This window comes from Haliotis asinina, chromosome 6 (assembly GCF_037392515.1).
Source record: "Haliotis asinina isolate JCU_RB_2024 chromosome 6, JCU_Hal_asi_v2, whole genome shotgun sequence".
NCBI lineage: Eukaryota > Metazoa > Mollusca > Gastropoda > Lepetellida > Haliotidae > Haliotis > Haliotis asinina.
Genome location: NC_090285.1, coordinates 9,626,405 through 9,638,657, shown reverse-complemented (window position 1 = coordinate 9,638,657; position 12,253 = coordinate 9,626,405). Strand labels below are relative to the sequence as shown.

The window sequence follows — 12,253 nt, the reverse complement described above, 5'->3', positions numbered from 1 at the left end:
TGGCATCTGTCCAGTCCGGCAAGTTGTCAACACCGGCACAAATTCTCACTTCCACCCATAGCTTATACATTTACCATCAGCTCTACAATCTAGCACTTTGTATAAACCGAATTATTTCTTCAGTCCTAATGAGTGCCGGTTTAGACAGCTTCAACTGTAATTGACTTCACGAGCAGCTATCAACACAACTGGAAACCAACGACGCGCATCTCCGGCGCTACCACCCGATTACGTGTATCGCCTCTCACGATGCTTCTCTCTCATCATCTACTGCAGCTACCTTTGATCTACTACTGACGTCGAACTAAACAACTAGTACTCACAGCGACAATAAGCAGCACTGGACCAATGAACGCCCATCTCAAATTACTCTCAAGTGACAACCAGCAACTATTCAAAGAAAGAGCATTTTATGGCACAGAACCTGTGGATTCTTCGACACATATGTGTGGACTATGGAGCGCTAGGTAAGTTATGGCAGTACGAAAGACTTTAACAATAGGTCAGTTTATATTTTTTGTAAATCAATTTGAAAAATAATCACGAAAATATAATCAAAACAAGAAACAAACTCTAAGTTTTGAAAACACGAGTTTCGGTTTAACAGTAGTTTTGCTTATTGCAGCGAAAAGATTTTGAACATAGTCTTCTACATAAACTAAAGCGGAGAACGCTCAAGGGCACTAAGTTTATTTTGTTCATTTTATTCATTGCTTTTGCCGTATAATTTTATAATGTAGATAATGTAACCAGTGCGTACTGTTTTGTCGTTCCATAACCTTCTAATTTCGTGGCAGCCATGGAGATAATCACTACCGCCACAGACATAACTGAAAAATAAATCAAATACAATTAGAAAATTGATGTGAAATAAAAGGGATTATGTCTGCTGAATTGACTTGATCCAGAACTCAGGTCAAATGTTTACAAAGGTTTACATCAAATCATATTTCTCTGAAACTGACTGTTCTTACTGTTTCATCATAACGAATATGGCCAACTACAATGAAAGCTGTCAAAACCGGTATCTCTGCAATCCGGCAAGTTGTCAACACCGGCATAAAATCTCAGTCCCATCCATAGCTTGTACATTTACCATCAGCTCTACAATCTAGCACTTTATCACACCGGATTATTTCTTCAGTCCCAGTGAGTGCCGATTTAGACAGCTTCCACTGTATTCGTTCCCATTATCACCATTACATTGTATGTACTACTCACACTTTGCTAAGGATCACCAAATTTCAGAATTTTACTTAAACGTGGATTTATAATTGGAAAACTGGATAAATGATAATATTGTAATGGTACCAATCAACCATATTGCAAATCATGGAATTAGGCGTTGTATATTAGCATAAACAGAATATTTGTACCATTTGAGGACTTTAAGCCTCTTAATGTTTTACAGCTGCATCATGGCAGATGCCGTCAAAGGTGGTCATTGCTCAATTAACGGGTGATATCCGTAGTGCGAAATATTCTTACCCTTTCACCCAAATCGGGTGTCAGCTTTGATTTATATTACTCCAGTCACATACATTTACGTATGTTTCTTTTACGGTTTCTCCAACGTGGACGTGTTTGAATCCCCATATTAGCACAATGTCTGAAGCCCATTTTCGGTGTCACCCGCCTTGATATTGTTTTGCTAAGCAGCGGCATAAAAACTCACTCACTCTTAAATGTACGCTTTGCGTTCACACTGACAATCAGTCGCTGCATCGCATTCCTAGCCGACAAGACCCGTGGTCCAACGGTAGAATAGGCCTTCATCAACCCATGCTTTCCATAAAAGGTGACAATGCTTGCAGTAAGAGACGACGAATCGTGTGATCAGGCTCGCTGACGTGGTTGACACATGTCATCGGTTCCCAGTTGCGCAAATCGATGCTCATACTGTTGATCACTGGATTGTCTGGTCCAGACTCGATCATTCGGCGTAAAACTAAACTCTCTTAACCGACCAGCCCGTCTCAAGGTCGTTGAATATGTAAATCCGTTTATGAACAACTTACCCCAGGCCCCAATCAAGAGCGGTCGCAGTTTGGATCTGGTTGTGAACACTAGCACAACTGACCACAGTGCTTCCAAAGCGGAGGCCAACATCATGAGGAAACTTGCCATGTAGAAGAAGTGGAGCCCTACAGCAATCGTCGTACACACAGCCTAATAAAAGTGTGCATACATAGTATGATAAAACATTTCCATGCAGTACAATGAACATATTCAAAATTATACTAAATTCTGACTTAAAAGATATTTTGTAATTTACCCAGTGCGTGAATGGAGATTCGTACATGTAGAAAATGTACTGGGATAGGGTTTTGTGGTGGCAATAACCTTCTTTGATAGAGTATCATCAGTATTTCATCTGTATAGCAACGAGACTAAGTCTCAAGACCGAGTCGAAGTTCATTTTAAAGACAAGGTTTAAACGAATTTCATTAAACACATATTACTTCATTGCAGAGTATTGTATATTTAGAAAACGTTATAAAACCAGATTTAAGAACGGGAAATGTATCGTACATATACATAGTTACAATTTATGATACAAGACAGGTCGATGTCTCTTAAATCGTTCATACTGAGCAAACAGATCTTTCAGATTAACTGCATCTCAGGAAATACACTTACTTAGAAGGTTCATCTCCATCTCCTTCAAGCAGACAGTTATTAGTAAACCGACTATGGTCAGTACGACACCTTTGTAATATGACCTCTTCGTGTTTTGACCTACATTCCATGTAGGTATAACCGATCGCACACATATAAATATACTTACTAATGTTTTAACAGTTAGAAATGTCCTTACTTTATACTGTATCGGGTCCACCCCAAACATAAACAACAGCATGGCAATGGCGAGGCATACGCAGATGTGAAGCAAAATTATAGCTTGGTCGGACTTCACGTATCTTGAAAAGAAAAAAAGGAGAAAGTGGTTGTATGAAATATAAAGCCCAGCCAAGCCCAGCGCAGTACAGCACACCACAGTACAAAACATCACAGAACAGCTGCAACGTATCAACGAGTAAGCTTGGTTTAATGTCTTGTTGTTATCAGGAAAATGGTTGCAGGTTGGTAATACTTCACTTTCTAACTTGAATCAGAGGTATCCAATGTACCAAGGCAGGGCCAGTCACGTACAGGATCGTATATTCACACATCTGTGTGGCAGAGTGTGGCGCCTATAACCACAGGACCAGTCGTGTATTGCTGAACATGTAGGTACATAACTGCACTGCTGCCTCAAGTTCCCGTACACTAAACCCGTACCCACTGCGATAGTTACACGTGTGAAACCTGTCAAAAACACTCTTGCAACATTTCGAACTGTACACATTTGGAACAAGCTTTAATCCTGTGATCTTCTTAAGATCAAGACTTAAATAGCATGCATTTCGGGTGGTATTCATATGAGCTAAAAGTGGGCACAGGTACAAATAAGCTAATCGTGTGTTGAAGCTGTTGAGTTCCTATCCTGATGTTATCTTACCTCCAAACCGTGACGTATAGAATCACCGTCAGAACAAGGAAGACAACAGAGATACCGCATCCGGCCTTTGTTATTATCGTTAAAAGAAGCGGCGTCTGTTTCACCCCAGTAATCCTCTGTGGAAAACATGCATCTATGTTGTTGAATGAATTCACACATAAACACTTGTTCATGAAACAGTTGGCACTGAACAAATTCTGCTTACAGCAAATGTATATTTATTAAAAGGGTGTGGTATTCATCAGGAGAGCTATAAGTGTATTGTGATCAACTATTGAATATTTAGTGATCAACAGTTACATTGTACCACACCTGTAAACAGACTAGTATAAAAATGGTGGTGTGAAAGCTTGTCTGGATAGTCGAATATCTTTATCCACTGCATGGACAGTTATTATGGATGTAATCGTGTGTATGCTACTGGCGACGAAACCCTTTTCCATTCACAAAGACTTTCTGCCAAGAGCAGAATCGAACCTTTTTGATTTCAACTATATCATGACCATGTTTATACTTATAACCATCACGTAGATTTGATGCCAGATGTCGCAAAAAGACGAGCAAAAGGCGTTCGAACTGTGGCAACTGTTCTCACAAACACATGCACAGGCAGATGAGTTGTTCACCAGACAGACTCACAAGGACATATGGTGCAAGTCAAAACAGGGAAACTGTATGCAACAGGGACGCAAACCGCACTATCTATTTTGTTAATCTTTTGCTATCTAAAGGTATTATGACCGCGACCAACAATCCACACGACAACAACATCTTCTTCATGCATACTGACAACTTTAAACAACTTTAATCTTCATCTTTAATTTATTTCCCCACACAGCGTTCCCACCCTGACATGTGCAGATTACAGTAGTATATCTTCTTACCGGACTCATCAGCAGGGCAAATGTTGTGAGATGTCTGCAAGAACATTCAGTGTAGTTTTCAGCTCTAAATGTAGCGTTGCATCCATCAGTTTGCCAGTTACTGGAAAGATAAACGGTGCTTTATAGGCAGTCAATTTCTACAGGAAGAACGCAATTGATTTGAGCCATTTTTCTCAAACATTTCATCTGTTCAGTTTGCGTGTGTCCACGGCTGAGGCTTTGTTTACGCCAATGATACCTAGTGTCACGAAACTGACATACACGAAAGATGCCCTGATCAGAGAATGAGTTGCGTTTAATGCCACTATAACCGTATTTCAAGAGTCGCGTTACTATGCATACACGACAAACATCCAGCAAATGCAGATTCTAGAAGAATACCAGTAATATCAGATTTACCTCGGTTTTTGGAAGAAGGAATTCTACTATGTACAATGTATTGTCAAATCCCACAGGTTCCAGCTACGTTGTCATTGCTCTTTCATATTCATGTTTCCAAGGATCAAAGTCAATTTCATTATAATAAAACATGCGTACCCCGTTGATATGTTGAGGAAAACGCACTGTCCAGTTGCAGAATCCAGTGATTCCTGAAACAGGACAATTAATCCTTTTAGAACACTTCTACAATGCACTACAGCGAATTTACTGATCACCATGGTACTAGATCAATAACATCGTCAACAGAAACGGGTAGATAACTTTAATAGTTCAATACATGCAATGTGCTATTGATGGTTACATATTGGAAAATAATTTTATGACCAAGTAAACAAGGGTTTTAACGAAGGGACGATATAGAGAGAGTTTGTTTCGACTGATATGTACAACAAGGTGATCAGAACCAAAAGGGTTCGTTACTTCCATCAGTTCGTTACATCCATAAGTGCGTTATACGCGTATTCGCCATAAACTTATGAAGATTTATTGACTACTAACGTTTTGCAGTGTTGCTAATTAAAATTGATATTTTAAATTTTCTAATCTGTCTATATACACGTAATTACGTCTTACATTAGTATGGGTGAAGGTCAGTTTTAACGGCGGATCAAGCTCTTCCTCTTTGGGAGGAAACAGATTGAAAGCAAGGACATCTCCGTTGACCACCATGTTTGACGAACTATTTTCACTGGAAACAGAAAATGGTCGACAGTCACATACTTTCCTTTAAATTTTATGTTTCGCTTATGTACCGTACAATCTCTTTGGTTTTCTGTCTTTTGAATCTGTCCTGTAGATAAGTGTTTGTTCTGTGGTGTATTAGCCTGAGCAACTGGAATCATATCATAAAAGTTCTTCGTCGTGACTTATTTTCATTCCCTAAAATACTTTGGTCCTTTAATTCAATGACATGTTTTGTAGACAATATTTCAAATTTGTAACTCATTTTTTATCAATTGATGTAGATAGTAGATAAAATTAAAAATCTGTATCCCTTCAATCTTAATTCAGTGAAGTGTTCTTTAGACAAAATTTCAAATTTGTGACTCTAAATTGTTTATTCATTGAAATGTTCTGTAGATAAAATTTCGCATTTGTAACTCTTCAATTTTATTTCACTGAAAAGTAACTCTTTACTTTTATATATTCCTTCAAGTGGTCTGTAAATAAAATTTCAAATTTGTAACTCTTCAATATTAATCAATTGAAATGTTATGTAGATAGAAGTTTAAATGCGTGGTATATGACGCTGCTTCTTCAGAGTGACTTCATGTGAAGAAAGTAACGCCGACCTTACCTGAGCCCGTTACCGGAAGGTTTCTGAAGCTCTGTTCCCTCGGGAAGTAGAGATGATATATTCCTGTAGTAGATGGCACTGAAGCGGACCGATGTATTTCCTGAAACATGTGTTTCCACAGAAGGAAGCAGTGGGCATTGTTTCCTGAATGATAATTTTCCCATGATCCATGTATTTGAATGCAGAAAAAAAACATCATATGAATGACTTAAAAGCCCATCTATAATTATCGCAAGTCATATTGCTTTTGAACAAATATTCCTCTACCAGAACATGAAAGAGTGTATATACGATTGGCGAAACTATTTAGACATAATTTACAATCTTGAAGATGTTTGGATCGCCTGACAGTAAAAGTATTCGGATGTCACTTCGTAGACATGGGTTTGATTGCCAACATGAGTACAATATGTGAACCCCATTTATGGTGCCCCCGCTGTGGTATTGCTGAAATATTGCTAACAGCAGCATAAAACTAAACTCACTCACACATCTGCAGTTATGTCATGTAACTATCCTCCAACGTAAGGGTAAAGTGTCAAATAGGCTTTAAATTTCATCTGAAGTACAAGGTTACTATGATTTTCTGTGTCATGCATACATTCATGACAATACCTGGCAACTTCTCTAACGCTTCGCCTGTAAGTATAAGAGAACTGCTGGTTGTCAGTGTGTTGTACTGAGGCCCTTGCTCTGGGAACACGATGTCTTCTATGGTGATCGAACTCCTCTTACCAACTTGCAAGGCTTCGGAAGCAATGTTTGCAATTATTAATTAATCCATTATTTAAGAAGGAAAGCATGTGTACAAATGCAAATCATTTGATAGACTGTGATTTATACCAGGAAATAATGCAATGGAAGCTTTCAAAACCGGCATCTGCCCAATCCGGCAAGTTGTCATCACTGACATAAAATCTCAGGCCCATCCCTGGCTTGTACATATATCATCAGCTCTACGTTCCGGCACATTGTCTAAACCGGATTATTTCTTCAGTCACTATGAGTAGAGACAGGCAGACACACGCACACACACACACACACAGTCGGTATAGTCAGCTTCCACTGTATTTGCATCACTTCTTCAGAGCCGTCAATTACAATCTGTTTGCTCACTATTTGTTTGTTAGAGAGAGACTCGATCTACCTATGTTTGGAGATGTGAATGTCTCCGTTTCTCCGTCGTCGAGGCTGTCGGTAGCCACCTCCGTGACGTTGTCCACCAGCTCCAACACCGTGGTGGGTGTGGCTTGTGATTCCTGGATTGGCATAAAAATATCTGTTTAATATGACCATATTATCACGTCGGCAATAAGAGGTAACTCACCTTAAATCGTTTTCAAGGATACGCAACCATTAACGATGTAGAAAGAACGTTACAGTTTTATTCAATATGTAAAATCTGACAAAAATGGGCGTGGGACTGACAAATGTAGAAACATAATCAGGTCCACTATTCGAACATACAATTGACGTTTTGAAGCGCCATATGACAAAACTTGTATCCCTTAATCCCTTATAGACCCGTTGTTGTGAACCCGTGAAGATCCGGGTTAGAACTGGTCTTCAGTAACCCATGCTTGTCGTAAGAGACAACTAACAGGATCGGGTGGTCAGACTCGCTGCCTTGGTTCACACATGTCATCGTATCCCAGTTGTGTAGATCGATGCTCGCGATGTTGATCACTGGAGTGTTTGATCCAGACCGCCGTTATATATTTGGAGTATTGCAGAGTGCAGGTTTCAACATCAACCTTCAATGAAGGCTATAGAAATTTTTGTGTTTGAAAATATGTATTGCTCCAGCGAGGTTGAGGTGTCGGGATCGAGCTCACCTGTGATCAGGCTTAAAAACCTTGGCGTCACCTTCGTGTTGTGCAGACTCTTTCCGTGTTGTCAACCCCCCGCCCAGCTAAACAAGTATCCCATAATAACCAACCTGTACATTTTTCCACTTGTCGACTGTCGTTGAATCGAGAATGTTACTGGCGCTTGCAACAAAGCTCTGAAACAAATAAAGAACAGAATGATCTAAAGCAAATTGTGAACACAGAAATATTGGACACTGACACTGAAGACCAAGAATTACAGTTTGCTGGTAAGAGACTGACCCGTGTGAGTTTCTAATACAAAGCAACTAAAAGGAGTGAGCATGGTTTTCCGCCACTTTTAACAATATTCCGGCAATAGCAATAGCTGGGGACACCAGCAATGGGCTTCACACATTGTGTCCATGTGGAGAATCGAACCCAGGTCTTAGCTGTGAAAATGGTACCCATTCAAATTTCACGTCATACACCAATCATCTTTCAAGAGCGATTTTTCTACAAAACTATGACCAACAGGAAATGGAAGTGGTGATGCACTCTCAAAACATTCGTTATTATCATACCAACATAGAGTGAATCCGATATATCTCCCATATTTTTCAGTCATAACTTTGAAATGAAGTTCCCCTACTTTTTTAAAGAGTATAGTTGAATAACAAGCGAATACCTTCCTTCGTTAGACACTCGTTTTGATCACGTAATTGAAAACGATAGAAATATACCGTACACAAATATTGCGGCATTAATCCTCAAACAGTTGCAGAAGAACACAACAATGTAGAGCAGTTTTGTAACTGAAATGTATCTGATGCGAAACCTTTGTGAACTGTTTCGTCTCATTCTTGTTCTCTGTGATGTTACTCTCCTTGGAAATATTCAAAAGCCGATCCAGGGATTCTGACACAAGCCCAATCTCCTTGCTGCCGAGTTCCGCCGGTTTTGTGTTGGCCGAGAGAGTCTCAGCAACGATAGATACCTTAGCTACCTGCACTCCGTCCTCAATCCACTCAATCTGTGAAATACATTCAGTTAACCGGCATAACATGGCGGGTTCTTACAGCATTATATAGAGACGAATATGTGACTTTAGTTTTACAACGCATCCAGTAATATTCCTGCTACATGTCGGCGGTTTGCAAGTAATCGGGTCTTGACCAGAAAACCAAGTGATCAACAGCATGAACATCTATCTACACAACTATGATACGGTGACGTGTCAACACCCGATCCTGTTAGTCTCCTCTTACGACAAGCAAGGGTTACTGAAGATCAGTTCTAACCCGGATCTTCACGGGTACATATGTAGACGAAAAGAGTAGGTCCGAAGGTTTGAATTAAACAAAAGCATAACGATTACATACTGAAAACAATGCCAATTTCATGTTTAAAAATCCGTTTGGAAAGCATCACCATTGTAATAAGATTGCATAAGATTTCGGTTTTGTTTAATGTTTAGCCGCAATCAAATAGGAAGATACGCCGAAATCCCAATATATGTATTGTAGGTACAGCCATTGTTGTTAGTGTGTTTAATGTTTAACGCCACAGTTAGTAATATTCCGGCTATGTGGCTGTAAAGAATCCAGCGATAGATAGCAAGAGCATCGCTCTACGCTATTGGGAGACGATGACATGTGTCAACCAAGTTAGCCTGACTACGTACGTTACCTATTATACCTCTGTTGTGATGGCAGAGGCAGTTGCATAGGTAATTGTCTTGGCTATCAAACACGGGGCTAGTTGCAATATTAATTCCTTCATTCACTTTGGAGAACATATCTGGTGCAAGCAAAGAAATGCCACACCATCGGAACACGGTGAAGTATTCAGGCCCACATTCGTCACGTTCTTCCGGTAATAATATCTTCCCTCTAACACCTACAGTTATTTTACTAATGCATGTCTACATAGTTTGAACCAGAAATACAAAATATGTACATGGACTTACATCATCAAGGACCTTTTCTATGGTGGAACTCACACATTGGCTTCTGTTGACTTCCATCCAAGACCCATCAACACTGCAGGACCGACTCATCACACCTGTGCAAGGAACATTTGAATTCAAATTGTTGTGTATACTACCATGTGTGATGTAGACATATACCTCGCGCAGCATAAACAGCTAGTGCCTACGTATTTACAGATTTAACTAACAGACTGCGCCAAAGTGGGTAAAAAAGGCCTTTTCCGGTTAAACGCATTATGTTAGAAAGCGGACGTAAAATCCCCAAATCATCATCATCATCATCATCATCATCAGTAGCAGCATCATCAGTAGAAGCATCGAATAGGACATCCAAGGAAGAACTGCTTCCTCGAGCCCAACCAGAAACAGAAAGTTTGTTTTCCAGACCACCAGGGCCTTTGCTATTTGGGTGTCACTTTCATAACTCCCCTACCTACCTGTCTCTCCATCAGTACAGGGAACCTCTACGGTAGTCCCTGCTTGTGTAGCCTGCCACGCCCCCTCCTCATCACATCGAATTATGGCCGCTGGAACAATATTTAGGCAATATTTTCATGAACAATATCAACAAAACGAATTCAGTGATAATCTAAGGTTGTGGTAACGCTGACATCTTGTTATCGGCACCAATTATCTCGCTTTCTGAGTATAACGTCAATGTTGAGCATTAACAAACCGAATAATTGTTATTATCCATCAAGAAACATTCCATTATTCCATTCCATCCGCAATGCAATAAATTAGTTTAGTTCATAATATCGGTTACAAAATGTATCAGCTGCTTTCATATATTAATCAATGAATACCTCAATTTACAGAATTGTACAAATCTGACTGTATCATTACTGAGTGCGGCGTAAAACTAAACTCGCTGTTTGTGAACAGTTGAGTCCAGAGCAGACAATACAGTGACTGTCACCATGCGACACGATGACAAAACAGGCATTACTGAAAGACCATCAAAGAGTGGAGATGCCAGGTGTTGATAACAAGGTGAGCGTACCCAACGCAGGAAGTTTCACCCGTCATACGCATTCAAAGTTCACATATTATATAAAACTGTTAGGTTGTAGTTTGGAAAGTATGATATTGCTGGTCTCATGTGGTGTTCATCGTTAGGTATCTGGGCAGCGGTGAGACTCATTTGATAGACCTGGCAGCAGTGTGCAGCATGTATCTCTGATGTAAGCCTGTATCGTATAAATAACCACGGTTCTTCAAGACGAAGTTGTTCTTCTTCCATATAACAGAACCAAATCATGGAAAGACATCCATTCTTCGGAACCGAGACCACTCATGATCGTATCACATCATGTCATCTTAACATAAGCACTAACTGCCTGGTGTTAATATCAGACGTCAACATAAGACTCACGCTGTAGGATGTATACAGTTGTCACGGCACTGAAATCCCCACGACCAACATCGTTCTCTCCCCTACATGTGTAATTGGCGTCTGAGCCGATGGTGTCCGGAACACTAAAGGTGCTGAATGTTGACTGGTCTAGAAATGATTGAGTGAGGGAATATCATGGGGATCTGTATTAGGTAAACCAGTGAGTGAGAACAGAACCAATGAACAATTCGATCAGAGTGAAACGAAATAGAACCAGTCTTACAATTCGAAAGATAGATGTGGTTCCAACATGGATCACAGCGAGGAATTGACAAGGAAACTGTTTTAGTCCCTTCTTTTTCAGTGTTAACATTGTATTTGACTACACGTGGTCGTTTAAACATCGCTCAACCACATAACTATATTATGAATTAAAACAAGCATTATGATTTATATTAAAACGGAAATCGATTTTAAAATTAAGATCATTACAAGACGGCAAAGAATTTAATGTTGCCGAAAACAAAATGATTTCTCCTACCTGTCTGTATATCCTCACCATTCCTATACCAAGTTATGTTGGTGTCGGCAGTGGCTGACTCTGTCACGTTGCACTTTAACATGACAGTCTCACCGGACTTTACGAAGACGCTCTTCAAAGGCAGAAGTGAGACAACGGGGCGGACCACTACATTTACTGTTGTCCTCTTCATGTCCGATCGACCACTTTCATCTTTCAGGACACAAGTAAAGGGCCCTTGAAATAAGCCATAACAGTAGCAAATCATTAGTAAAACCATCAAAACCATCGGAATGTTTGAGGCGTACAATGTAGAGTTGCGCCCCGTAGTCGTACCGGGATTCCAAGCTCATTTGGAACTCATAACTCTCTCAGAAGAAATTCTTGTGAAAAGCCACTGGAAGCAAATAGCCTGGTTTACACTTTGTCTAGGTCCCGTGGTGGGTCAACTTTGTAGTTAAAGCGTTGCTCGTTA

General features: G+C 39.9%; 1 protein-coding gene across 1 annotated transcript in view; it reads right to left on the bottom strand.

The window, feature by feature from the left end:
• The window catches only part of LOC137286836 (uncharacterized), a 30,600-nt gene that overhangs the window by 5,226 nt on the left and 13,121 nt on the right, over nt 1–12,253 (bottom strand). The window contains exons 12-28 of the mRNA XM_067818847.1: nt 11,800–12,015; nt 11,298–11,426; nt 10,360–10,449; nt 9,902–9,996; nt 8,771–8,965; nt 8,064–8,129; nt 7,272–7,383; nt 6,740–6,871; nt 6,125–6,224; nt 5,401–5,515; nt 4,924–4,976; nt 4,387–4,486; nt 3,503–3,618; nt 2,819–2,921; nt 2,019–2,169; nt 761–830; nt 324–390 (exon numbers count right to left, since the gene is read on the bottom strand). Coding sequence (XP_067674948.1) covers nt 324–390; nt 761–830; nt 2,019–2,169; nt 2,819–2,921; nt 3,503–3,618; nt 4,387–4,486; nt 4,924–4,976; nt 5,401–5,515; nt 6,125–6,224; nt 6,740–6,871; nt 7,272–7,383; nt 8,064–8,129; nt 8,771–8,965; nt 9,902–9,996; nt 10,360–10,449; nt 11,298–11,426; nt 11,800–12,015 — 1,910 coding nt within the window. The remainder of the gene's footprint in view (nt 1–323; nt 391–760; nt 831–2,018; nt 2,170–2,818; nt 2,922–3,502; nt 3,619–4,386; nt 4,487–4,923; nt 4,977–5,400; nt 5,516–6,124; nt 6,225–6,739; nt 6,872–7,271; nt 7,384–8,063; nt 8,130–8,770; nt 8,966–9,901; nt 9,997–10,359; nt 10,450–11,297; nt 11,427–11,799; nt 12,016–12,253) is intronic.